Source organism: Psittacula echo, assembly GCF_963264785.1.
Source record: "Psittacula echo genome assembly, chromosome: 5".
In the NCBI taxonomy this organism is placed as follows: Eukaryota; Metazoa; Chordata; class Aves; order Psittaciformes; family Psittacidae; genus Psittacula; species Psittacula echo.
The window spans coordinates 55,983,505-56,010,631 of NC_137739.1; the positions used below are offsets into that span (position 1 = coordinate 55,983,505).

At 36.1% G+C, this 27,127-nt stretch overlaps 1 protein-coding gene across 3 annotated transcripts in view; it reads right to left on the bottom strand.

The window, feature by feature from the left end:
• Positions 1-318: 318 nt before the first annotated feature.
• SEL1L (SEL1L adaptor subunit of SYVN1 ubiquitin ligase) overlaps positions 319-27,127 on the bottom strand; it is a 32,360-nt gene continuing 5,551 nt past the window's right edge. For 2 of the 3 annotated variants that reach the window (XM_080617117.1, XM_080617118.1), the window contains 20 exons: positions 25,236-25,273; positions 24,663-24,885; positions 20,375-20,542; positions 19,686-19,791; positions 19,242-19,404; positions 18,478-18,531; positions 18,332-18,391; positions 17,596-17,677; positions 17,123-17,277; positions 16,325-16,381; positions 15,204-15,272; positions 13,878-13,955; positions 13,080-13,142; positions 12,543-12,630; positions 12,101-12,249; positions 11,406-11,571; positions 9,703-9,777; positions 8,410-8,582; positions 4,722-4,850; positions 319-4,321 (listed from right to left, as the gene is read on the bottom strand). In XM_080617117.1, coding sequence (XP_080473243.1) covers positions 4,118-4,321; positions 4,722-4,850; positions 8,410-8,582; positions 9,703-9,777; positions 11,406-11,571; positions 12,101-12,249; positions 12,543-12,630; positions 13,080-13,142; positions 13,878-13,955; positions 15,204-15,272; positions 16,325-16,381; positions 17,123-17,277; positions 17,596-17,677; positions 18,332-18,391; positions 18,478-18,531; positions 19,242-19,404; positions 19,686-19,791; positions 20,375-20,542; positions 24,663-24,885; positions 25,236-25,273 — 2,300 coding nt within the window. In that variant the 3' untranslated portion in view covers positions 319-4,117. Of the gene's footprint in view, positions 4,322-4,721; positions 4,851-8,409; positions 8,583-9,702; positions 9,778-11,405; positions 11,572-12,100; positions 12,250-12,542; positions 12,631-13,079; positions 13,143-13,877; positions 13,956-15,203; positions 15,273-16,324; positions 16,382-17,122; positions 17,278-17,595; positions 17,678-18,331; positions 18,392-18,477; positions 18,532-19,241; positions 19,405-19,685; positions 19,792-20,374; positions 20,543-24,662; positions 24,886-25,235; positions 25,274-26,859; positions 26,960-27,127 lie in introns of those variants that run through there. The other variant, XM_080617119.1, reaches the window with a different exon arrangement.

Here is a 27,127-nt window from a genome sequence, read left to right on the forward strand (position 1 = left end):
GTCACTTGGGCTGTTTACCTACTGATGCTAACTCTGGGTCTGCCACACACAGTACAGACACTGTATACACTGAAGAAAGGGTCACATGCACACAAATACAGAGGGCAAGTTTCTAGCACAGCTGAAGACAGAATGTGTCATTTTCTATTCCCCTTTTTGTGCACCTCCAAAATTAACAGATTTATTTCATCTTTGAAGAGGAACAGAAGTGTGAGTATCCTTATAGGAATCCAGGATGCATTTAGCAGTGGCATAGATCAGTGCATAAGACTAACAATTGACATCCTTTGTTATCATAACCACTGTGAACACTGAGGGTAACCACATAGGTGGTATCTTTATTTCACAAGATTAAAGATACAGTACAAAATGAATCTGTACATCTTTCTATTAACAGAATTTGTTTACACAAATATATTACATTTGACCAGCCTTTATACTGATTTTAAATACAAAATAAATTTACAAAACTCCTACAAGACCCTTTAAAGAACTGCAGCTGATAAAAACAAAGGGCTCCCCCCAATAGTTCCTATTTGCCATATGCATTTGCAGTAGTTCAAATCAAACTAAATCTTTTTAGTTTAATATTCTCTGAAACAAAAATAGAATTTCAGTTCATTGTTGCCTATCGAAAAAGGAAGCAACTTGCAGAGGTGAGTGTGTTCCCCTTTTATAGTGTATTCCCCTTTTATAGGCCAAAACTAGCATATAATAGGTGTAAATTAGATAATGCATAGTCTTAAAAGTCCTTTCATAATCCATGTTTTAATGTTCTCCAAAAAGACTAACATCTGATAGCTGGGTGTTTTTGGTTTTGTTTATTCTTAAGAGCAGCTGACTTATAGATGACTAAGAACTGAGTAAAACTGTTTCATAACAGTTTTATTGGGATGTTTGTATCAAAAGCCTTATCTTCTGTTGCATTGTGCCATGATGGACAATATAAAGCAAAAAACCCAAAAAACCGAACGTATTTCAGCAGACAGCTCTGGGACAGGTTTCAGAGTGATGAACTACAATCCTGTTTTCTCAACAGTTCAGCGTTTTTTCAACCAGCAAGTGTGTCTGATTAATAATTTGAGATGCAGAACAACATTTTCCCCGTATCTTTCCACAGTTGTCCTACATATAAAACTCCCACCGACAGCAGTCACTGCTCTGTAACTGTTTCATTCTCTATGCGAAGAAAGAAGAGCATGTGTCCAAGAAGGTCAAATAGGCAAGCTTTGGCCTACATTACTACAAAGAATACAATTTTTCCATTCAAAGCATGCTGAACATAACCAGAAAGGCTTCTCTTAAATCAAGTTTCCCTTCTAAAATACTTCTGCATATAAACTGCAAGACAACCTGTGTGCTACCAAAAGGGAACAAGTTCTTCACTGCAGTAAACTGAGCAACCCAGCTCCTTTAGGAAAAAAGCTGCTTAATTGAGTGCACAACAAGAAACATATTGCTAGTAAGAGTTAACTACCCTCAAATGCAAGTTTCATCAGAACAGAGTAGCAGGGGATTGTCACAAAAACTTAATGTTGGAGATAACCGATTTGAATTTATTAATTTCTTTAATCCCTGAGTTAACTCACCATTACTTACGGTAAGTACCTTTCTACTACTACCACTTCATTCAAATGAATGTCATCTGAAAAATTAGTGGTAATAATTTGGTGGAAGGGAAAAAAGCAGGAGAAAGACTTCCTTATTGCTTCTTCAAAAGGCAGTTCTTTAAAGTGAAATAACTTGCTGATCTTCAATCGTTTTCTTCTGCCGATTTCTTGGGATGTAAAAATGCATCAGGTTCACTGAAAGTCAGCTATAAGACTGTCACATAGCAGCAATGATGAGAGATTCTCATGCAAATAGGACAGAGCTTGTAGAATTTAGTTCTAGTAGATCAAACCACCAAAACATTTTAATAATGCAGTAACAAAATTGTTAAATGTCCTAAGAGACCAATACCAATGAACCAATGTTATTTAACTGAAAAACATTTTCCATATAATCTTTAATTTATTCATGCCAAGCTAAAAAAAAAAAGCTATTAAGTGACAGAGGCAAAAATACTTCAGAGGGAGTGTTCAGAAATCACACATTTTAGAAAAGCACCTGGGGAGTGCTGTACACTTTAGACACCAGATTAAAGTTCAATACTGTTCCATTTGCTAATGATGATTAAGACTGAACAAGACATTCTTTATCACATGCTGCAACCCTCTAAACTAAAACGAAAGATTTGTCTTTACATGACCAGCATAAGCATTCTGAAGTACTGAGAAGTTCTACCTATACTTTAGTACTAGTCATCCATGACATTTCAGTTTACAAAAGGGTGTATTGCTAATCTCCTTTCTCAAACTACAGCTCTATTGTGCAATGGTCTCCTTGCAAATGTACTAAGTATGAAACCATAACAAAATCTCAATCCTAAATAAAGTGAACTGCTATGTTGCTGCCAATCCACTGGAGAAAAATTTGCATGAAAGGAAGCCCTTAACCTTTTAAGCACAACAGGTTTTTTCATAAAGCAGCTAAAGCCTCCTCATTTTCAATTGTATTTCATTCAGCTTTAAGACACTAGAGGATTTAATGCTAGTACAGAAACAAGTATTTCACTGCCATTGGTAAATTAGAACAGAAACTTCCTTTTTTGCCTCTAAGCTACTCCCCACTGCTTCCCACCCCCAAATCCTGAAATTATAATTCAGTGAAAATCCTTACTAAGTGGAGATTCCAGTTGCAGTCCAAAAACATCAGTCCACAGGTCATGTTCTTTACATTCATTAAAAGGTCTCTGCAATGACCTGGTGGTATCAGAAATCCATAAACCATTAGTCATCTTTCTCTTTGGGTTTTCTTGTTAGAAGGGATCCTCCAGATGGCACAGCCAAATGTTATTTTGACTTTCTCATGTATGCCAGGTACAAGAGAGGTTAGAGACAGCCAGAGCATTGATGTAATCTAACATACGATTTTTATCAGTCAGCCAAACTTTGGAGTAGCATCACTGGCATTTAGTAAAGATCTTTGGGGCCCTTTTTTGTAGATGCATAAAACAGATGCATTCATGAGATACCATATTTTTCCTTGTTGCAGTGCAGATCACTTACAGGATTGCTGAAAATTAAATACAAAACTTCCACCTCTAAAACCAAACAAAAATGTAAGCTAACTCACTGAGATTTCTGGCTCTGTCTTTCTTCAGTGTCCACAATAATACTGGTGCTTTCTGCAACCCAGACTTAGCCTCTTTATAAGAGCAAATTTAAATAATTTAGGAACACTACCAATTTGGTTTTATGTTATAAAGTATTGCCAAGTACGCAGGCTCCAAAAAGGTTCTAGAAGGATGCAAGATCTGGGCACCATGTGGATAGTTCTCAACTGATGAGCTTTACAGACCCAATCTGTCCCAGTCTGCCTCCTGGGCTACATACTGTCTGCTGAGAACTGCCTAGTCTAGTCTAAGGGGAACAGAGGAAAATACTCAAAACAAAAAAGCACAAATAGAGAGTGGTATGTTTGCTGGCTAGTTTTACAGAGTTTATAAATAATCCATGTTAAACCACCCATGGCAGCATAAAAGACCAAAGTGTAGGAAATATTAAGAAAATTAAATAATGATTGTAGAAATACTTGGGATGGAGATCAGAATATGAATTTATACAGCTCTAGTATTTTTAGAGTTTCAATATCATTCAGCTTCTAGGGACCTGGATTGCCATAAAACTGTTCTTACTTTTATAGAGGGCAACTGCTATCAAGCAGGCAAAAGCCTTTCATTGCCAGCCTTCTGCTATCTCTAGGAGATGAAAAGGACTCTGAATAAAGAGGAACTAGATACAGCAGGCAACAATTTTGTAGTAGCACTCTTGTGTTTTCATGAAAAAAGCCATAGTGTTATTCCATTGGCACTGAAATAACATTAAAACCAGTTTCAATAGAATTTTCTTATCCCTGAAAAAAGGCAACATTCTAAGCAGCTTTCAGACTTTTTTTGTTTTCCTCAACTTCTTTGCGCCTCTTTTGGGGGAGGGATCATTGATCCAAAGTCCTAAATCACAATGAAAATTGTTCCTTTTGGAAAAATCCAGTTCTTTCACTGAGGCTTTTGTTGCTATTGCGGTGGTTGATGCTCTGGTGGTGGCTCTTGTTGAGGCACAGCTGGCCGCAGTCCTGCTGGTCTGGGAATTGCCTGATGTTGCCTTTGTCTGTAAGCTATAATTGTTCCCAGAAGCAAGGCGATGATGGTCATAAGGTAAAGATCCCACTCAGGCCCCAGCAGCTGGTCCATATCAACATGTGAGAATACCTCTCTTATCTAGGAAACAAGAAGTCCACATCATCATGTCAAAGAGCAAGAATGGGAAGTTACTTTGATTTTAAATTTGACTTGTAACATTTCTTCACGTACAAGTACCAGTTGCTATCTGCTTAACTTTGATAGCAGATAGTCATGGATAAGACCAGCAAAACAGGTTAGGGAAATTCTTGTCAAGGGAAGAACAGCTGTGCACGTTTCAGTTTTGCACAGTTGCACAAATAAGAAATAGGCATCACAGGTTCAGTAGTTTTCTTAGCAAACAACACCACAAAACACATCTGAAGTTTTCAGAAGGCTCAAGTTAGACTTCTACTTAAGTAACATTACAAGTCAAGCTTCTTTTAAAATGGGAAACACATTTGATTTTTTTTTTTTTTTTTAATTCTGTATAACTTACATTGATTTCTCGTACATACTGCAAGGAATAAATCACTCTAAGCTTGCAAAGTGCCAGGAAGACAGGAACCTGAGCATCTGGGCTTGCTTCAGCTGCCATGTCATAGAAACGTTTTGCAAGATGAAGATCCTAAAGTTAAGAAAATACAATGCTCAACTTTGAAGAACTTGAAAAATTAACCATAAAATATAGAACTTTTACTATAAGCTACTGTATACTGTCATTCGAATGCAAGGTTTTCGGTCAAGTTAAACATCCATTCAGTAAAATTACACCTTTTTTTGAGGTATGTTCACCTTTGGCTAGACAAGTAAAGGGAAACTTTGAGCTGATGCTAGAATTGAAGCTGACAAATTAGTATTTACATATTCAACCCATGCACTGTAAACTAAGGCACATATTTAGGTAACTCTGATACACTGTATCATCTCCAACACCACACCAAACATGAAAGACTACAAAAGCACAAGCCATGGAACAGTACACAACAGCAACCCATCCAGTTATACCAAAGTATGCCTGCTGCATAGCGCAGCTTCTACCCATTTCTGCATGTACTCCTAAATTAGATTTCGCTTCTTATCCAAGATGGACATAACTTGCAGTACTGAGGGCAGCCTGGCAAGCGCATAAGCACAAACTTCAGGAAGAGCTTAAATTATTGCTCTCTTTTGTGGTAATTGGAACAAGAAGGTAACTGTAGGAAGAACAGAGGATACATGTAACTGAACAGTTTAACTTTCCTTCTTTTTGGGGGTTTTATTTGCTTCACTTCAGACAGTGCAGTGTTATGATACCTGGATATAAACTGCTTATGTTCACTCAATGATGCGAAGGGCAGGCCTGTGTAAGACTTACCTCTAGAAGTGTTCCAAGTTGGACACTTAACAGAAATCCCCAGGACTTCATGCCACATAATCATGATAAAATTATAAAATGAACATGAAATACCATAAAGATTTTCTGTTCATTGATACAAAAAAAGCTTGGTTATATAACATGGAAATAACAGTATGAAAATCACATTATGTGAATGAGATGTACTAGCTCACAATTTTAGCATTTTAATTTAATAAAACAACTCTGAATAATCCTTGAGCCTGTAAGGACTGTGCTCTGTACAACTGTTTAAAAGAGTTTCCTTATCTCCTTCATATTGTGGTAGTATCAGCGCAGAAGCAGAACCATGGCTTATTTTAATTTCTAATTAGCAAGTGCTTCATTCTGCTTATACACTCTTCACTCTCACTTGACAGTGAGTACTGTCAGAATCTGAGCTTTAACACACAAATAGCACTGAGATACCATGCCAAATCTTAAGAGAAGACAATGAGAAAATTAATTTGTTCTTATTTTGAGCAGTACATGGAAACAGTCTTCATTCTGACATGCATGTTCAGCAACTGGACAACCTGAAATCTCACACATGTTCACCGTTACACACTTTTCATAGATTGAACCTATGAAAATCTATAGAATCTATGAATCTATTGAAATCAAAGATTTCAATCTATGAAAAGTGTGTAACAGTGTACATGTGTGAGATTTCTGAAAGGGCTTAATATTTGGCATTGACCTGGTATGAGTCTGAAAACCAACTATGTACAGGAAATATAACATAGAATGCTGTATGTAAGAAAGACTATTTATTCAATAAGTAAAGAAGAATAAGGTAAAAGCTGTTTGGGAAAAAAACAACCAACCAAAACCCAGTAAAAAAATACTATATTGATTCAGGATTAACCAGAATGAACCTGAATAGAAATTGTGCAGGCCACCTTACTGGATCATTCTCCCTAACTTTAGAGTGCCTGTAGTCTTAATGATGTGAACACAGGTGGGGAGGAAGTTAAGAGTACACATCCCTGACTTCGATCGACTAAATCCCAATTTGTTAGATACCATAGTGCTAAAAAATCTTTGTATGTCCTTTCCAGAGGCCTCTAGTGGAAGAACAGACTTCGGTGGTACATATCACCTGCTACATTAGGAAGCACGATTTTTTTTAAACTGTCAGTCATCTGATTCTCAAAATTCAACAGTGTCCATTCTGGGAAAAAGAAGCCAAATATTCTTTTGCTTCATTCAAAATTCAGTCCTAGCTTTTTTCAGAATATCCTAAGCCCAGACCTAGTCTTATTTAGTCAGCCCTAAATCTCCATCCTCTCATCTTACAGTTGCAGAGTTTTAGGATGCAGCAAGTGAAGACTTTACACATCCAGAATTACCAAGTCTGGTTTTATACATGGAACTTCCTTGCTTAAACATTCTCAGTGCTTCTTTCCCATATTTGTATTAACTATCATTATTTTGGTTTAACTCTTCCTTCAACAGTAGATCTGTATGAGAGGAAGGTATTATTCATCTGCATAAAGCAAGGCTGCACATGCTCATCATTAGCCCTTGTGTACTCATTTCAGCTATCTATGTGTAGCCATCTCTGCTTCAGGTTGGAGAATACTCTATGCAAATATAGCATCAGGACTCAGGTTTCTCAAATTCTTCGCAGTTGAACTGAACGTGATGTTACACTATTTTCAAAATTTCATTATGTGCTCTAAATTGGGCTGTTTTCAAGGCAGAAGCAAAAGAAATGAAAAAAGTCCATGCCTGAAAGGTGGTTTTTTTTTTTTTTTTTTAAGAAAAACCATAGCACTGTTGCTTTTAGAAAAGAGTCCTAAAATAAAAACAGAAGATAAGCTTTAGAAATAGTGCTGTTTGTGTACTGTATTGTCACTTCTACAGCTAGGTCAGTAAGCAGTTTTCAAGTGTCGATTGCTTGGTGCTCCCAAAGTAACAATATTGACCTTAAGACTTGCCCTTCACCGTTCTGACATTTTGCCATGAATTTAGGGGAAAACCAACAAAAATGGGTCTTCCAATAGACCAACAATTAAAAGGTACATACACAAAAAAACAAATGTTGAAGCTCACTGGAAATAAGGAAAATGAGACCGTTTTTTGCAGTTTCAGGTAATACAGAAGATACTGCTAAATTAATACATAAATTGCATGCCTTAGTTGTACATTAAGGTAGGCTGCTCAAAATTAGTATGCAATTATTAATTACATTATTTTGATACATACAAGAATGTATTGCTCTGGATTACTTAATTTTCACTTAACTCTTGGACAGCAATGCACCATTAGGCTTCCTAAGAGAGCCAGATATACTGCTTTCTTTTAGGCAATGTACTTTGCAAAGCAAACTGTGGCCTAGCCTAATTTGTAAAACCACAGCTAATAATCACATTGTTTGTGCTTATGGCTTGTTACTTGAAGATGCATGGAACTCATTTTCAAAATGTCATGGTAGAGAACAAATTAACCAGTGTTTTGGAGGATGAGAACAATCTTGTGCCAAAATACTCTGAACCTGGAAATTATCTGCATTCATTTCATCACACTTCAAAGTCTGGAAAGCATTACTCAAGCATAAGGCACTCTTTTTGCCAATCCTCACAATCTTGGGCAAATAGTTTTTTCCCTGTCTATGCCTCATTTCTTCACATAGGCAAGTGTGAAGTGGATATACTTATCCATTTGCTACAGGACAAAATATCGGGAGATATGCTAATTCCTACTAAGCGGTTATACAGTGCACAAAGTGCAGTAGCAGTTATGGACTTAATTGAACATTAGTAAATGCGCTGTAAAAAAGCAGACTATCAGCCTACAGCTTACTCACCTGCTTGATGCCCAACCCCTTTTCATGCATGTAGCCCAGATTAAACATTGCTTGAGCACTGTGCTGTTGCTCTGATGCCAGTCGATAGTGAATAAATGCAGTTTCATAATCAACATCAGTACCAAACCCATAAAAATGGTAATCTCCAAGTTTAATTCTTGCAACAGTATATCCTATAAATCAAGAAACAACACAAAAGATCAGACAGGTAGGCAAAGAAAGCCTTGCTAGTTTCATAGGAAGCTGCAGTAAGGGCTTTAGTATTACTTTTCACAGTTTCCACGAATTGTCTCCCTTTTCCCTCTCTCACAGCCAGTTTGGTTTTGTTGGGTTCTTTATTTTTTAATTTGGTTTAGCTAACCACAACACAACTAATTTCTATTTTCAGAGAAGTCTTTTCCCCAGTAATCCTACCAATATTTTTACTGCTATTTAGTGGCATCAGTTGAAAAGCTATGTCATGTTTTTCATAGTCACTTATTACAGAAAAACTTGATTTACTATGTGGTCAGGAAGGGCTCTATCTTTGTTTTTGAAACAGAGGCACTTAAAACTTGAAAAATAGAGTCTTTCATCATCATTTGGTAATTGAATACTTAACCATTCCATTCTCTCAACTTCTAACTTTCTACTAAAAGCCAAGTAGGTCTGAAGAATGTCAGAAAAATTCTTTGGCTCCATTTACATGATGCACTTGCTCATAAGTAAAAAGCCAGTAGACAGACATTAATGAAGATGCACCTGTATGGAAGTTAAGACCTCACACTGAGATACTTTATGATTAAGTTTAGTTTTGCTTATTTTAGGACATGATCACAAGCACCAGAGTTTAAAGCTTCGGTTTGTTGGATATCAAGACTGCGTTCTTCATGACTGAGCTTTGCTTGCTTTGAGTAAGAAATTACATATGACAAGTACCAAAATCCTGAAGAGTACTTTGTATCTATTTTCCAAGTGGATTTATTTTTAGAAAAAAATCAGTGTAAACATTTCTAATGCTGTTTAACACTGGTCTATAATTCTGTATGGAACAGCAAAAGAAACACATTGTACAGCTGTGTTTTAGACCTTTAAAACTTCAGGATCTCAGAACACCTCAGAACTGCATGCATACTGCAATGGCATTATAGCTGAGAGTGGAACAAATAACAGCAACTACACTATGTCAAATACAACTAATGTTGAACTGAAGAAGGTAAGCTTTCCCTCCCTCCGTTTCATAAAAACCATGAAAACAAACATTAATAGCTCTACTAAAAATAAAATAATTGGAACTGTAAGGCATGGATATACCTTGAGAAGCCGCTCTATTCCAGTGAAGTAAAGCTCGAGGATAGGTTTCATTTTCTTCTACTATGCTAGCTTCTTCTGGAGGAGAAAGTAATTCAGTTAAATAGAAGCATGGTATATGTACACAATACCACAAAAAAAAAACCAACAAACCAAACCCTATGCTTATAGTCAATATGCTGAAATATATTAAAAACTTGAACTCATCTGTGCTATAGCACAAACAAGATTCAATCCATCTGACACTTATAAAAAACTCTTTCATTTATATGGTCTTTCCATGTATCTGCTCACAGAAGAGCTAGGAACAAACTGTATTATTTCACCCTGAAATATTCCTTACCAAGTTTCTCTCCCATTCCTGTAGTTGATTCTGAAGCATACTTGAGGAATGCCAGAAGATGCAAGTCTTAAGAGCACACAATTTGGGCTCTGAGAAAAGTGCACTCAAATACAAGGCTAAAGTATAACCTATAGTTTGACCATCTAAACCCCAAGACCAGTCAAGTAAAACAAAGGCTTAAACGCTTTATCCAGCCAGTGAGTGAATATTCTACACAATAGTGCTACAGGTACTTCAGAACAGAAGTTATTTTACTTGTTCATGTCATAAACTGAGAGTTGCTGAAGTATCAAGAGTTCAGACAGTTCTTAGGATAAACTCTTTTTCATGTCTTAAGTATGGTTTCAGCTATACTATCTCACAGTTGACATATATATTTTCTGTATAAAGTGTATAAAATAATTTTAAATTCATCTCCAGTCAAGACGCAGATATATCTGAGTAATCACAATCAGAATTTTAACTCAGGGAAAGAGGTTATTTCTTTGCAAGTATGCATTCCCAGTCAAGATGTCATTGGTGTAACTTATCTAAAGGTGAGTCTCTAGGGCACTTCTGAAAAACATTAACAGGAAATTAAGGTGTTAAAACAGTTATTGGTGGCTGATAGGCTAATTTTTATATTAAGATACAAAGCCTTAAAGATGGTAATAGGAGTCCTAAATTTCTGGATTTGGGATCCATAAAGTTTAAAATACTGGGTTTTGTAGTTTCTAGAAAGATGTCACATGTACTTCCATTGTTTCCCTATGACCTCAAACTCTAAGAAATTCAAGTTCTAGCCACCTAGTTTGCAATAAGAGATCTAGGACAAGTTTTTTCAAGTCTAAGAACCAACTGCCCAGCTCTTCATCCTGGTTTCAAGAGCAGTACGAGTAAAGTTACAAAAAACTTCCGGGGAGAGGGGGAGGGAAAAGTGCTGGGAAAAGACATTGCAAGATAAAGAACAAAGAAAACCAAAGCTTGCAGTTAAGGCACAGTAAAGGCCAAAGGTAAAACTAATGCAATTCCTACTTTTCCTACTTCACAGATTTAAAAATAAAATGTTCAGGCTATATTTAAGAAATCCAGGGAAGAGACTTTTCAGCACTGTGCAAGCTTCTAAAGCATTCTCTCCCTATCCCATTTTTAAATCTTGTAAGTCAGAATGTAAGTGTATTCTAACTTTTAGGCCAGAAAGCTGTCCTTAGAGGTGAAAATTAAAACTGACTGCTTTCCAGTGTGAAGAGCAGGCAAGAGGACAAGAATCTCACTGAAGTTCTAACTGAACTAGAGTAATTGTATCTCCAAGCATCCTAGCATTCTACTAAATGGGCTACTGCAGGCCAACTCCAGAAAAAATTCAGTAGATTCAGGTCCTTACTCTGGTCAAATATGAAAGCAGCATTGCTTTGTGCAACTTCATAGCCTTGTTCTGCCAGAAGAAGATACTGAACCACAGCAGAATTTGAATCACCATCTTTATAGCTGTTGTAGGCAGTCATAAGTCTTTCAGACCAACGCCCCCGTTCACATACGTTCTTAAACAACTGCAGGGGAATAAAATAAATGGGGGAGAAGACTGGTTGTTAGAAACTTCAGAAATTTAGGTTTTACAAGAGGTCAACCTGTAACATTCAAATGCCTGTTCAAAATATTCACATTTCTCAGGAAAAACTTGATAGATTAATTCACTGCTTAAGATAGGCTTACTTCAAGTTACAGGTTACTAAGCAAACACATGCCAAGATTCAGATGCTTGCTGAGAATTATTAAGATGAGCTTTTCTGTTACACTTAAACACACGCTTAAATAAAGAATTCGGTACTTACTTTGTATTACATTCTTTCGATTTTCTTTGAAGTTAGTAAAGCAAATACAAACTGGCCATATCAACATGAGAAAATAAAGATTTTTCTCATGAGATACATAGGAGTTTGATATTTGCCTTTTGCTAGCCTTGGCTCTGCAGTCACCAGTGGATTTTAGCCAGGACAGATTTCCTACATAAGCTGACATGGTTATATCCAACTTTCTTCAAGCCAGTATTATTTGACCCTTATAAATGGATGAACTTACCTCAACAGCAGTATGACAGGATCGCATCACCCCAGTGCCAGTAGCATGCATCTGAGCCAGATTATAAAATGCAAGAATATGGCCACCCTGGGAGGCCAAGTTGAAATACTTCAAGGCTTGTTTATAGTCTCTCTTTACTCCAATGCCATCTAAAACGAAGAGTAAGTCACTGTTATTAATTCCTCTTGAAAAGCAAAATTGTATGAAATACAGTATGTGCTTAGTCTTTAAAATTACTAAAGAAAAATGCTGTAAAAGTGTTAGGAAAAACCAATAAAATATAAAGTCAATCTAGTTAGACCACACTACAGGCTGTATACACACACACACACACACACACACACACACACACACACACACACACTTCTAATGCCACCTAGTGAACAGTTACTGAAAGGGCAGATGCTCAGACCTGGCAAACCATTACTTTGATGCCACTTACTGTAGTACATGGAACCTAGTTGAAGCTGTCCATCAACCCATCCCTGTTCTGCAGCCTTCTGGAAATACTTCAGTGCTAGCTCATAGTTCTGCAGGAAGATTTCGTCCAGTCATTAAAGCCTTGCAATACATCACAATTTACATAAAGACAGACAATAGGCATGTATGCATATGTAAGGACAGATCTGTATTACAGAAAAAAAATTACAGCAAGATGTTCTATTCACCTGGTCAAAATTTGGAAACAAAAAATGAAACACCCTACAATGATATTAGCATGTCTCAAGTCTGTAGTTATCTCAAAACTGGCATATAGAATTGCTATCAATAGTTATGTGTCACAGAACGGGTGCCCTGTTCTGTTTCTAGAACAATTATTTAACTTACTTTCTCAGCTTTGGGCTAATACAACTTTTGAGTATCTGTCGACATAGCTAAATATAAAACATTTGACAAGAAACCTTCTCGTGGGATAAGCTACAAGGCGCGTGAACTAATTAAAAATTTCAAAGTGCTCCTCCAGTCAAAGATGACTTACCACTGGAACACCTCTTCCATAAAGGTAAGCCATTCCTAATCCACTCTGTCCAACTGGGTTACCCTGAAAACACAGTAAAACATTTCTGAAAAGAAAGGCAAAACCTACAGCTGCATCTTTCAAATTTACCTTTAAAATCATAAAAACAAGCAGTGCTTAAGGTATACTTGCTTTAACTTTGCTCCTAGTTAGTAACAGTTATTTAGGCAGAAAATAGCATCTTTGCTAACTTTTATTCAGTAACTACACAGGTAATTGAAGGGAAAAAGGAAAATTTTCAACGCTAGTTACCAAAGTCTACTATGCACTTTCAAAATGTCATATAAAATGTATAACCCACACTCACAGAAAGGTGGTGCATTAATAGCGTATTCTTCTTCAGTTTTTCCAAGTTTGAGAATGTTCCAGATGCTACAGAAGCTCCCAAAACAACTACATGAAATCTGAGAGTCCGTTTCAATTTAAAAGCAGCTGTGACAGTACAGCTTCAGATTAATGAAAACTAACACTTAGCAGAATGTCAGGCTAGGTAGGTGGTCAGTATTTCATACTGATGCCAGCATTCATGACAGTTAGACTCCTTGTACTGAACACAGCTTCATTAACCACCATGACCACAACTGGAGGCAGTTTCTGACATATTCAGACAAGAAGGGTTTAATTATGGGTTAATCTGGGAAAGAAGTTGGGGGTAGGTATATGCATGCAGAAGTGCACAAAAAGAAGCATTTTCATCATTTCTGAGCTAATCAGCTTTTTAGTACATATGCTGTATTTCTAGCTTAAAGATAATCATACCATATCAGCAGCTTTCTTGAAATACTGAAGAGCTGTTTCATTGCTCTGAGGTACAACATCACTTCCTTCTGAATACATCTGAAAGGGAAGAGTGTTACTGAAGAACAACTGAAGAAGTCAGTTTAGCATGGAAATCATGAACCATCTTCACTTTGCATACGAGTATTAGACTATTCTGACTATTGCATTACTGAAGAGTCATTAAAGAACTTGCCCAGAAGCAGAAAACACATCTCTATACTGCAAAATTCAGATTCAGAGGGTTTAACTGTCAAAATGGAGAATGAATTTCCCATAAAATTAGAAAGCTTTCATTATAATACCCTTCATCTTTGAGTTCTACCAGTGTGCGGTAAAGAACACAATTAAGCAAAAATTTTGTGAGATGAGTGGAAGTCAAACTACACTGGCAGTTAAAATAACTCTAGAAAACAAACAAAGCAAAAATTAGTTACTAAACCCTGTTCATTTCAGTACTTATTAGATACAAACCACTCAAGCAGTAGAGAAAGCAGAAACCTGCAATTCCTCCTGTCGGGTGCCTTGACCAGCATATTATATTATCTTTTTTCATGGTCTAAGGACATGAATTTTGCATCTCTACTGCAGTGACAGCCTGAGCTAGAGCTGCTGCTTACTGCAGCCTAACCTTAAAGTGTACTCAAATAGAGTAATAAGGATTTAGCTTCTCAGAGGGTGAAAGTACCCTGCAACCTAGATCTCAGCAAGTGACCTAAATATCTAAACAAAAGTAAGATATTAACATCACCATTAGCAGCTTGTCTATCATGTTTTATATTAAATAAAGACTTAAATCTGAGAAAACTGAAACAATGGCCCACCTTGGAGATAGACTCAAGCTTTGGTTCAGAGTACATGAAGACCTACTGGCAACTCTGACTGAGGTGCCTCAGTTTTCTACGACGAGTAAGAATACAGATGTCTTTTCCCTTTCCTTCCTGAACTTTTTATTTCCCAATAAGCAAAATTTTGAGAAACTTTTGACCCACGCACTGGAGGGCACAGAGGCCTACTCAGAATTTTGAACTCTACCACAGCAAAATGACATTTAGGTATTTAACAATTTGATTTTTTTTTTTTTTAAATCAAGTTCAAGCAGTATTTTGAAAAGACAAAAAATCCTAAAGTAGAAAATTTAGAGAAGACATATTAGACTAACAAGAAAATTCAAACCCGTAGGAGAACAGAAATGCTTCAAATCCAGCATTCAAGTTTCATATTGTCTGATATTAGAAAGTAGGAAATAATTGTTATTTTTCATTGAAAGGCAGCCAATTTGCTCACTTTTGAGAGCATTCATCTTACCTTTCCTAGAAAAGCCATGGCATGTGAATTGCCAGCATTAGCTGCTTGATTGAAGTACTCAAATGCTCGCTGTAGGGAAGAAAACAAGAATTTTAGCCACCATGACTATGACTTGAGTACCTTTTCTTGCAAATGGAGCAGAAGCTGTTTGCCAAGTTACCAGGTTCTTCTGGGGACAAGAGTTATGGATCCCACCTAATTTAATATATGTAACAGGGTTCCCCACTTATAATCACAATACTTAGCAGAGGAGAAAACAGCAACACCACCACCACCACACAAACCCCAAAACAAACAAACAAACAAAAACCCAAAAAACCAACCCCAAAAAACTCCCACAACTGCTACTATGCACAAGCTACACAGCTAAAGTTTGTTTCCTTATTGTAGCTCCAAAAGCTTGTTTAGAAGAGGACAGATCTGCCAGTTTCTATTCAGTTTTACACAGAGATTGGTTATACTAATTCTGACCCACCGACAATTTCTGAACCCTTCTAGAGCAATCGTTTTAAAGTATTTTAAATGCTATGACCATTAAATAATTTCTAGTTAGTAGCAGAGTTTCCAATAATTATCAGGACTGCACATCCTCAGTTCTCCATTTTTTCAATACATACTTTAAGAAAAGGTTATCTATTTTAACTTCTATAAGCAGTATGTAGGTTGGCCAACATCAGCAAAAGTTTTTTTCCATGCACAGTTAATATCCTTAGTATTGAAAGTTGCACTGTTTTGCCTATAGAAGCAAATTATTCTTGCAAGCCACAAACTAGACTATCATTGCTAATGCACACACAATGTGTCATGGAGATTCTACTACATGTACAAAAAGCTCAGCCAGTTTCAAGTAGTACCTGATGAAAACCTGGTCTTTATTTCTGACCTCCTCATTTCTAAGATTATTAGTCTAAAACTGATTGTGTCAAGAAATTCAGCTGTATGTATTAGTCACATAAAGATTAAATTTTATTGAATGAATTAAATTTTATCAAACAAGACTACTGAAATCATTAAATACCTTACACTGATACTTAAAACACTTTTGCTTCACTGTGGTCTCAGCTATACTTTTGCGCTCACCACCACAGGTAATATGCATAAAAGATATACAGAAAGGGTACCTGATGATTTTGCTCTACTCCTCTTCCACCGTGTAAGTGCAACTGTCCAAGGCCAACCTAAAAATAAATTTTACATTGCAAATAATTAACTTTTCCTTAGGGATTTTCTTTTCCATTAATACAGATACCAGTGAGCTAATTAAACGCACAAGGACAGACTGTATCAGACTTAAAAATGCCAAAGTCTGAAGGTACAGATTTGCTTCATTAACTACAGTAGAGCCCTATTTTTCCACATTAGCCTAAGCAGACATGTAGCCTAGATAAAAGTGACATGACTAGATACAAAGTAAGTATAGTTCATTTGAATTCTGCCTACCTAATTCTTAAGTCATATATGAGCAACTTCAACTGTGACAATTTGCCTGTATTAGTGTCCTCCCCTTCTGCATTGTGTCTAGAAGAAGGCCAGCCTGCAGCATGCAGAAGTCATGTAAGAACAGATACAGCAAGAAATTGAGGTCCCTGACAGGGCCAGTTCTTCCTCCACAACACCTAAAGCGATCCTTAAACTACTCTGGCTGGTTTCTAGTGAAAGCCAAGATTCTTTTTCCCAAGATATTAAAGCTGTAATATTTTGAATTTATTTTCCACAAAGAAAATCCATATTCTGTCCAAGTTCTACCTTAAACACACTAAGATATAAGCCTCTTCTCATAAAAACTAAACAGGAAAAAGCAAACAGGTTGATGTAGGAGGAATTAAAAAACTAAAGCTCCAGTGACTTTCCGTATTTCATAAAGCTGTTTCTGTAATTCTTGACAACCTCTTCATGTCATCATGTGAACTTAATCTTACCTGTGCTTGTACATCTCCTTTCTCTGCTAAAAACTGGTAATACTGAATCAAGTCGTCTTCTAGCATACCACTCGCCATTCCTGGATTTTCTACTTCATCTGCTAAGCGAATTCGCTGAACTACTGTGCCACCAGTCAAAGAAATGTCACTAGCAACTGGAGAACAGGTAAGAAAATTTCAGTTTTGTTCAATAAAAATATTACACTCCTACTTAATAAAAACAGATCTCTGCAGAGCTTCAAACTGTTACGTGGAATTAATTACTTTGACATTCTCTAAGAATTAAAGACATTTCAATAGATAATAGATTAAAATAGCGTATCATGACTCAGAGCCAAACAGATAACTTGTTTAATAGCAGGAATTCTCTATTTTTATACTATCAGTGTTGATAGTACTTATAGTATCTTCTAGGTGAATGATATAAAAATACAGATAAAGTTGAGAACATTAGCAGAGTAACAAGCTTTTACCGTGATTAGCTACAAGTCGGTAGTGAGTGAGAGCAGATTCACAGCTTGGAAGGACTCCTATCCCAACCCAGTACCGGTAACCCTAGAAAGGAAAATATAAAAATACGGGACTACCGGTTATTTGACAACATACTGCTTGCCAGGTTACTAACTTTTTCACCTCACTTGAGCAAGATTTGATGGCACAATAATAGGCAAACCAGAAGCCACAAGTCCATTGTGTCTGCATTAAAAGCAACTGCCTGATATAATTAAAGTTTAAGCATAGCCAATATATTTCAGGTATTACTCAGGATAGAGCAAATAAGCAGAATGATACTTATGGATGAAAACCTAAAGCCTTTTACTTACACATGTTGCACTTTATTGTCAAATCTCACAATACTAATTATATTAATATACATAATTATATAAAAGATCTTATGTATAAAGATCTTTTGTAAAGATCTCTGGCTTTCACGGTTCTCATCAGTCTATAAAAATTAAAAATCTGACACTTCTGCCTTAAGAGATGCAAACAAGGTCCATCTAAATTCATAGTTGTATACAGCTTAAAATGAGCAGACTTTTCCTTAAGTTAACAAGGAATAACAGGAAGGACACTACTGCCCACGCAATGCAAGCATCATGATCTAACATCTGGACAGTGTATTCACATGAATGCAAACCTTACATTAAAAATTTAAGATTACAAAAAAGTTTGTGCTGTGTAAAGTTAATAAACTATCTTACTTACCAAGATCATATGGGCAATCAGATTTCCTCCTAAAGCTCCAAACGTGTAATACACCAGGGCCTTAAACAAAAAAATCATAGGTTACTTAAATAACATCTGCCTCCAAGATAAAATACAAGAGCACATGCTGAAGATATCTATGTTACCTTAGCTTGACTAGAATTGACTCCTAGACCAGATGCATATAGAAATCCAAGAGCCTAGAAATAAAATAAAGTTTGTCAGCACATACTCTGAAACCAGTTTTCCTGAAATACTTAAGTATAAAGTCAAACAATGATTCAAAGCTGCAAAGAACATGACAAGCTCTACCTTCACTTTGGTACCTCCTGCATCTAGTGCCTTCCCTGACCCTTTTAAAACATTAAGTTTCTAAATTATTCAGTTGCCTACGACACTAGCATAGAAGTCTTACAGTTCAATTTATTGTCTAACAGACGAATTTCATATTTTGCATACGTTCTGCCACGGGTTAGTTGTATTTACGACTATAAGCAGTTAGAATGCACAGAGCTGTTTGGCTGAGGATTTTTCAAAAGCTATTTTTATTCTTAAAATTTACATAATTACTGCTCTATCTATAACACCTGTTACAGCTGTGCTGCTCAGAAAAGAAACTATTAGCACAGAAGACAACAGTTTATATTTCATAGTGTTCTAAGACTATTCCAGATAATTCTGAAAGTGCACACACACACAAAAATAATCATCTCATGCAGACACTACTGAATTCTAGACCAATAAAAGTCAAGATCTTCATTAAGATATAAAATCTATAGAGAATATATTAAGATATAAAATCTATAGAGAAAACATGTTCTTGCTTTCTATGCTGAATCAGCACTTCAACATTAAACAGGAAACAGCAGACTTGGTAGCCAAAGAGCTAAAAGAAACAGGACATACATACCATTTGTCCTTTAGGAGAACCTTCTTCTGTTAATTTTTCAAATAGTTCTTTTGATGATTGTATGTTCTGCTTCAAGTAATCCCCAAACAACAAAGCATAAGACACTTTCTCCATTGCCTTGGTATGATTCATGTCAGCTGCTTTCAGAAGATATTGATACGCTCTTAAAAGAAAACAATTTCTTAGTCACCTCAAGGCAAAGAAGCAGATTCCATTCATAGACCTTCAGAAATTAGTCTTATACAATTTTTAGTGGATGAAGAGGAAAGCAGGCATACATTTGTTTTTCTAAATACCCTGAAATTGCTATTTATTTTCAGTACTAACACTGCATAGTTTGATCCAAGTCAAATAAAGGGCAACTCATTTAAGTTCTTTTCCAGTTAAGCTACAGTGACCAGCCATGTCACTCTTTTCTTGTTGGGGTGGAGAAGGTAGACTTACTCTTTCTTCTGAGCCTTTTTACTACTTTCATTAAGGATTTTCATTCCAGTCTGATAAACATCCTCAGCTTCTTGCATCTGCCTTCTCTTATTAGACTGTTCTTCAGCTAGAAAAGAGAAAAATAAAAAAGGTATCTTAAGAGCTCCAATTACACAGCTGTTATTTCTAAAGGGAAAACACAACCAGAAGTATGTTTCTGAAGATCACTAAATGACCCAAGTGATTACAAACAGCTGTCTAAAGAAGGTGTGTTGGGTATCTTGGTAGACAGTTTCTTCTCACATGAGATCTTCCATGTACAAATTTGCTGTTAAAATATTCTTTTTTCTACAACAAGCTGTGCAACTAAGAACAGGTTTTCTCCTTCAGAAGGACGTTTTTAAGACAAGGGTTGCCTTCATGCAACAAATCGATGCATACAATGGGAAACATTGTCAAACCACTATACTCTGATAGCCTCAGAAACTAAGAGTTTTGTAGATGCCTCCACTGCAAGATTTCCCAAGTTGTTCTGGGAAGTGGCATTTGCATTATAATCTTCCATCATGAGAACTTTGCCTTTATAATTACTTACATATCACAGTATAAAGCCTACATTAATATATGACAGGGGCATCTAGACCCTGAAATAAAGAATATGAAAAGGACTGAAACAATTAAGGACTTGAACAAGACATCAAGTTACTTACTTTCACAGAAGCCCCACTTTTGATCTTTCTTGTAATCGTAGGTTGTTGCACACCAAAGCCTGCCATCTTCCCTCCCATCTGCAGTGCACTCTGGATATTCCTTCTCCATAAACAAAAAGGGGAAGTGGCAAGGTTCACCATCTGCAGTGCCTCCTATAGCTGTCAAAACTGCAAATACACACTCAGGAATTAAGACTGATTTCCTTTATTTCACAAATTGAAGTCATCTACTATATTCAGGAAAGGCGCTCATACGTTGTTTTCAATTTCTGTGAACTTCATTTAATAAAGTTTTCGGTAAAGTTTCTGATTTACAAAAGCCTGGAAAAGCAATTAATTTTTAAATAGGACTTAAAAGTACATTAATCTTATTTTTAATTAGAAAATGAAACAGAAGGTGTAAGTTTCTTATATCCTTTAGTTCTAAGCAACAAAAATCATAGAATGGTTAGGATTGGAAAGGACTTTAAGATCATCTAGTTCCAAGCCCCCTGCCATGACACCTCACAATAGAAAATACTTTTGTTGAGACTGGAGAAGGCAAATCTGTTACATTTTTATTGCCTACCAAAATAAACTGCCCTTCCTTTCACTTTGTCTTCTCTGCACTCCCTTCCTGATGCAAAAGACCACCCTTAAAGTGCATTCTAGTACATATATTCCTTTTAGCCACAAGGTTTGACATAATCTTGACAGAACGACTCACATTGCCAAATGCAACACTGAAAGTACTTGAATATTACTAGGAAGTACACTTTGTACATACAACTGTAAGACAAGACTTAAATGAAATCATGAGTCTAGTAATTTTCTATTGTTGTGTATACTTACATAAAAAACTTTATTTCACTTAGCCAATATATTTAAGTTGCATTCAAAATTTCTTTGAACAGGATGATTTATTATTTGTCATGCACTAGGACTTCAAAGATTACTGATTCTAATACTGGGAATATTTTAAAATAAAATCAATCTTCTATGAAGACTAATAATTATCTTCATTTTTTGATACAGAAATTATTTCACTTAGTATTTTATAAAGATTTTTCTCTTTCACTAAGCTAAGTACAGCAGTTGTGTTCTGCTTCATTTGAAGACATTTGCGAAGTCATGAAACTGAGAATTTCAATTATACGGTGTTTTTCCAAGCTAAGTTTGTAATTCTTGTGGTTATAGAGAAAGCTAGTTCTTTTTTCAAGGTTTATAATTGTAATGCCTACAGACCATACTAATTATAAAATTTCATGTTGATTTTTTGAAGCATAAGGAAGTCTCCAGGATTAGTTAGCCCTCCAAATTGCTCTTCGTAATTCAATTCCTTGGCAGATGTTTCACCACAGCACTCCAAATTAATTACCCCATAACACAGAAGGAAAAATGTTATTTTCAGAAGCTGCATTCAAAAATAATGTACCCAGATGCAATTAGCCTGGAATCAATTTAGGAATCTGCTAACCACAGAGTGATGCACAAACTCATGCTAAGTGTACATATAACTGCAACTGATGGGACCACTTAAGACTGTCACTTGAACAAACTCCAAGCCCACGATTTTAACATTACTTGAGAAATTGAAGTTTTACTTACATTGTTCAGTACCTTGTTCTCTTGTATTGAGAGTAATAGAACATTAAACATTTTTATAGTGCTTTGCATGAGAGTTAGCTGTACATTAAAGTTATGAAATTACTCTGCAACACTCCTTCCCTCTTACCTTTTTAAAGATTCTAAATTCAACTATAATGCTGTTTTGTCCCCCAGATGGTAACAAACCCTACAGTGAAACAGCAATGCAATCACAGGATAAAATGCTCACCAGCTACTTTATCATGTACCTAAAGAATGATAAATACAAACTGAGGTAAATAATTTACTCACAGGATAAATTACTTTTTGTGAAATTGAGTGTACAAGTAGCAATTGACCAGTTTTAATGTCTGATTATATGGCATTTTATCATTATATTTTGTCCTGATTTAGGTATATCTCATCTCATATTTTATGCTGCAGAAACCCCAAATATAGATTACTTTTAAGTATTGGTTACATTACTATAACAGTCTTCCAAATAGGAAAATAAACACAGCAGGAATTATCAGCGCTGTATGAACTCATGGGCACTTTTCAGCAAAAACAGTCAATATAGAACTCTATTCTTAAAAAAACAAAAGACTAAAAACTAAACTAAAAAAATACCACTTCCTATACACCAAAGACCTCCTCACTAATCAGAAGAGAATAGGACAACTTTTTTCTTAGAAGGTTAAAAGCCCTAGTACTAATTTTAAATTACTGAGGATTTTTTTTTTTTCTGCTCAACTTCCTGCAAAATACATGTGGAAACTTGAATAATACTTTTTTTTTGACCCCTGTGTAATCTCATGACTATACACAGGAGCCAAGCTATTTAAAAAAGCTTTATTCTCCCTTAATGCAGTCCTGTCACCAGGAGCTTATTCAAGAGATGCACCATATGTAGCTTAGCTAGACTCGTGTCTTGCTCAGTTAAAAAGTTTGCCAGTAAAGCTGCCCTTTGGCAGGCTTTTTTCCCTTACCAGAATACAAGTACTTTTCCTTCAGAATTGCTTCGTCGATAAAACGAGTAATCCTTCCATCCACATCACTTATTTACTTTCTAAGAGGTTCCAAAAACTGTGCAAGACTTTAAATTTGTGTTTTTTGAAAGTCACTTGTACTTTGACAGGTGTAGTTGAGATCTGTAACTGCCAGGGAGCAAGCAATCTGGTTACATCTTCCCATGTGAGATTAGAAGTACCTCAAAGTTTTCTTTTGAAACAGACTGCACTAAGTATGCTGTTAGCTCACTCTTTTGTGGCAGCAAGCTATTTAGTGGATTTTATATACTTTTTTTTCAGTACAACACCATGCCTATCAGCACCAATACTTAATGCTATTACTGGGTTTTGATGAACTGTATACTAGTTCTGTATTAGTAAGGATGGCTTATTAGAAAACAGTCAGAGTTAGTATATAACACAGCTCATTTCATAACTCCTGCTTTCTTTTCACGTTCAAATCTGAGTTGAGAAGATAGACTAATACTAGTATTACCATGTAACTATATTTTTTCAGTAAAGTTGAAGATGGAACTGTTGGAACAAGTCCAGAGAGGGCCACAAGGATGATCAGGTGACTGGAGCACCTCCTGTATGAAGACAGATTGAGAAAGCTGGGGCTGTTCAGCCTGGAGAAAAGGCAGCTGCATGGAGACATCATAGCAGCCTTCCAGTATCTGAAGGGGCCCTATAAGGACACTGAGGAGGGACTCTTCATTAGGAACTGTAGCAGTAAGGGAAGGGGTAATAGGTTAAAACTTAAACAGCGGAAGCTTAGATTGGATATAAGAAGAAGTTCTTTACTGAGAGGGTGGTGAGGCACTGGAATGGGTTGCCCAGGGAAGTTGTGAATGCTCCATCCCTGAAGGTGTTCAAGGCCAGGTTGGACAGAGCCTTGGGCAACATGGTTTAGTGCGAGGTGTCCTTGCCCCTGGCAGGGGGGTTGGAACTAGATGATCTTAAGGTCCTTTCTAACCCTAACTATTCTACAATTCTATGATTCTATGATCTGCATTTTATGAACAAGTTTAAAGGAAAAGTCTTTGCTACATAGGCTAGGGTACTCAACTGTGCCATTTAGTTATCACTTACTATTAACTGCATGTCAAAAATTATATCAAGTTTATATTTTTATTAGTAGTAAAAAAGAAATACTAGGATTTTCTGGGAATTTATACACAAGGACATAAGGTTTTATCTATATTTAAAAGTTTACTGAAGTCTACATGCAATTAGATGTTGCCCTAGGGCTCCCGATGCTATTCTAGCAAGCTTGTCTTTGCATCACAATTTGCTCCTTCAACTGCCTCTCCAGGCAAACAGCAAGGAGGCTGAAACACTGATGCAATTTCTTCTTCTATGGCTGGTATATGTATACACAACATAGTATGTATACTTGAGTCCTATTTGAAGAAATCAAGTTTTGTCCGTTTGATAGTTAAAGCTTTCCAACAAGATGGAAACAACAAGAATTATGGAAAACTGTTTCAAATGCATCTAAAAATAACCACTCAGATTTCAGTCAGGATATACTTGAAAACTTTTTGATGTTATTTTCTAATGGAAAAGGCAGAAATTACCATTCCATTCCAGAAAGGTAAAGACACTAGTTATTTTATGTTCAAAATTACTATTTTTGTTATTTATTCACATGCCAAAGTTACTCGGATGCATCTTTACTGTCACTTATTCAAAAGTCTATGAGTAGTTACCTGGACTCTGTACTTCTGCTTCTTCCAAGTCTTTATTTAATAGATTTGACATTTCTAGAGAGTTCAATTCTTCTAGCGAATTTTCTTTTTCCTCCTCTTGACTGTGAAAGTTCTCTTCGTCCTCTGACTGAGAGTCGGATTTCCCCGATTCGAGGAAGATCTGACCTGCTACCACTCGAGTTCCTGTGGAATGATCCTTTACCTGGTCCTCTGCAGATAAAGTCTGAAGGAAAGCAGCCACAAAATTTAGACAATTAGAAACTGACCAGCAGCTGAAAATCCCACAGTATTCTTAAAAATATTATTAAAATACTAGAGTTTAAACAGTAGCATAAAAAGTAACTTGAGCTACCTCTACCAGCTCTCATTGGCTTTACCCCTTTCAGTTCTTTGAAGAAAAAAAAATTATTCAAGCATAACACAACATTAATCCTTATGATGCACAGAAGAAATTAATGAGACAACAAGAGCTACAGAACAGTTTACTATAGGAATCAAATTATAGTTCTCAATTTCAGACCTTTGCTCTCACTCCACAAGAAAAACAGAATGACTAGATAATTATTTCCTCACCTTTGACTCCAGTGATTCATCCTGATTTCCCTCTTCATCTAGAAGAGATGTCATAAGTCAGAAAAGCTTTTCCATTAATTATTTTCTTAAAAATAAATTTAGCTATATTATTGTACCATGGTTCTAAGATATTCTAATGTACTAAGTTGACTAATGCACTTCAGAAAGACTATTAGTGTTGTCAGGAGGAATCAAACGTTTCACAAATGATCCTCTTCTTCCTTAAATTATGCCATCACAACTGTTTATCCAACACTGGAAAAAAAGAGTGTTTTTTTTTTTTTTTTTTTTAACCCGAATCAATCCTCTAGATTGATACACAGTCTGAATCAATCCAGTCCAACTAAACTACCTAAAGAGGTATGAATCAACTGAAAAGCACCAATGGAATTTAAGGTTTCTAGTCACCAAATTAACTTTAATATAAACAGCTTAGGTAGTGACCAGAAAATTACATTAACACCACCCTACTTAACCACTGTTCTTTTCAGAAAGCCAGTTCATTTTGCCTGACCAGCATATTCAAACCTTTATATAGAGGTCTCTCTCCACAACTGTGAGAAACTAGACTGTCTTCAAGATACCGTTCAAGAGCTGCAAGCCTTGTTTAACTGTCATCTTTCTTACCTGAATGGGCTATGATATTTGATTAGAAAGACTGGAAAGAGAAAAAATGCTAAATAAAAAAGGAATGCTAATAGGTAGAGACATAAAGGAATAGAGGTGAAAAGGAGGGAGAAGATAATCAGAAAATCTTATTTATGACAGTTTTACCGCTGTTTTGCAGAACTGTGTTTCATTTCCTTTCTTCCTGCAACTTAAATGGGCTACTCACTGTGCTTCAAACAATGTGGTTCATACACATCTTGACTGAAAGCCTCTAAATTTATCACTGCCATAACATGACTGTTCTCAGTCATCAATATCTGATATTACCTCATTTAGATAAACAACCACTCACCCACATACATTTGAAAGAAGGTGCTACAGACCTTCCTCCCTCTGGTACACAACTCACCTAAACCAAAATAAAAGCTCAAAGTATAAATAGGTAACTAAGCAAATCTGTCACTAACTCTTACTACATTTAGAAACCCCTTTCTGAGACTCTGAGATGTATAATGCCCTATAGAAGTGGTAAGACATTGAAAGGCTGGAGACCCGCAGTGACTAGAAAAAGTACTTAAACTGATAGAAGTTAGAGCCCTGTACGTGAAACACATCATTTAACATGTTACAGTTAGCTATTAAAGACAAATACTGAATGCCAACAAAATTAGTAGTCTATAGAATTCTGCTAACTTTCAATAAGCATTTGGCGGCAAAGAAAATTTACATACTTCTAATCCTCCTGCAAATAAAGTGTCTTATCAGAGAGAAATCATCTCTGAAGTGACAAACTAGACATGACACTCTCAGTACATGTTCTGAAGACTATTACTATAACAGTGTAACCACGTGTATTGGCAACGAAAGGGCTAATCTTGGAAATCAGGTTCCAGAAAGTGATTTCCACATTGTTATTTGAAATACAACCTTTGATTAGAACAAGTAAAAAGATGAGAATCAAATTCAAGCTAAACCAGCATAAAATAAAAATCAAGAAGGAAAAATCAAGACTTACAAGTGAAGCTGCAAAACTAAGGTGATGAGTTTGATAGTGCAACTGAGATAGAGATGATATTCTGTTGAACATAATGAAGAGTATGTAAAGCTCAAAAAGTTTCACAGCCAGCAGACACAGGATCACAAAGTATCTAGAACAGATGATGTTGGTAAGCAGCTGTAACCTACAGGTTCAAAAATGAATGCATGTAGAGCCCTTCAGAAAAACTAGTGGAGACAGCAAAGGTCACCCCAGATGAAACAGGCCCTGCAAGTAGCAACCATGA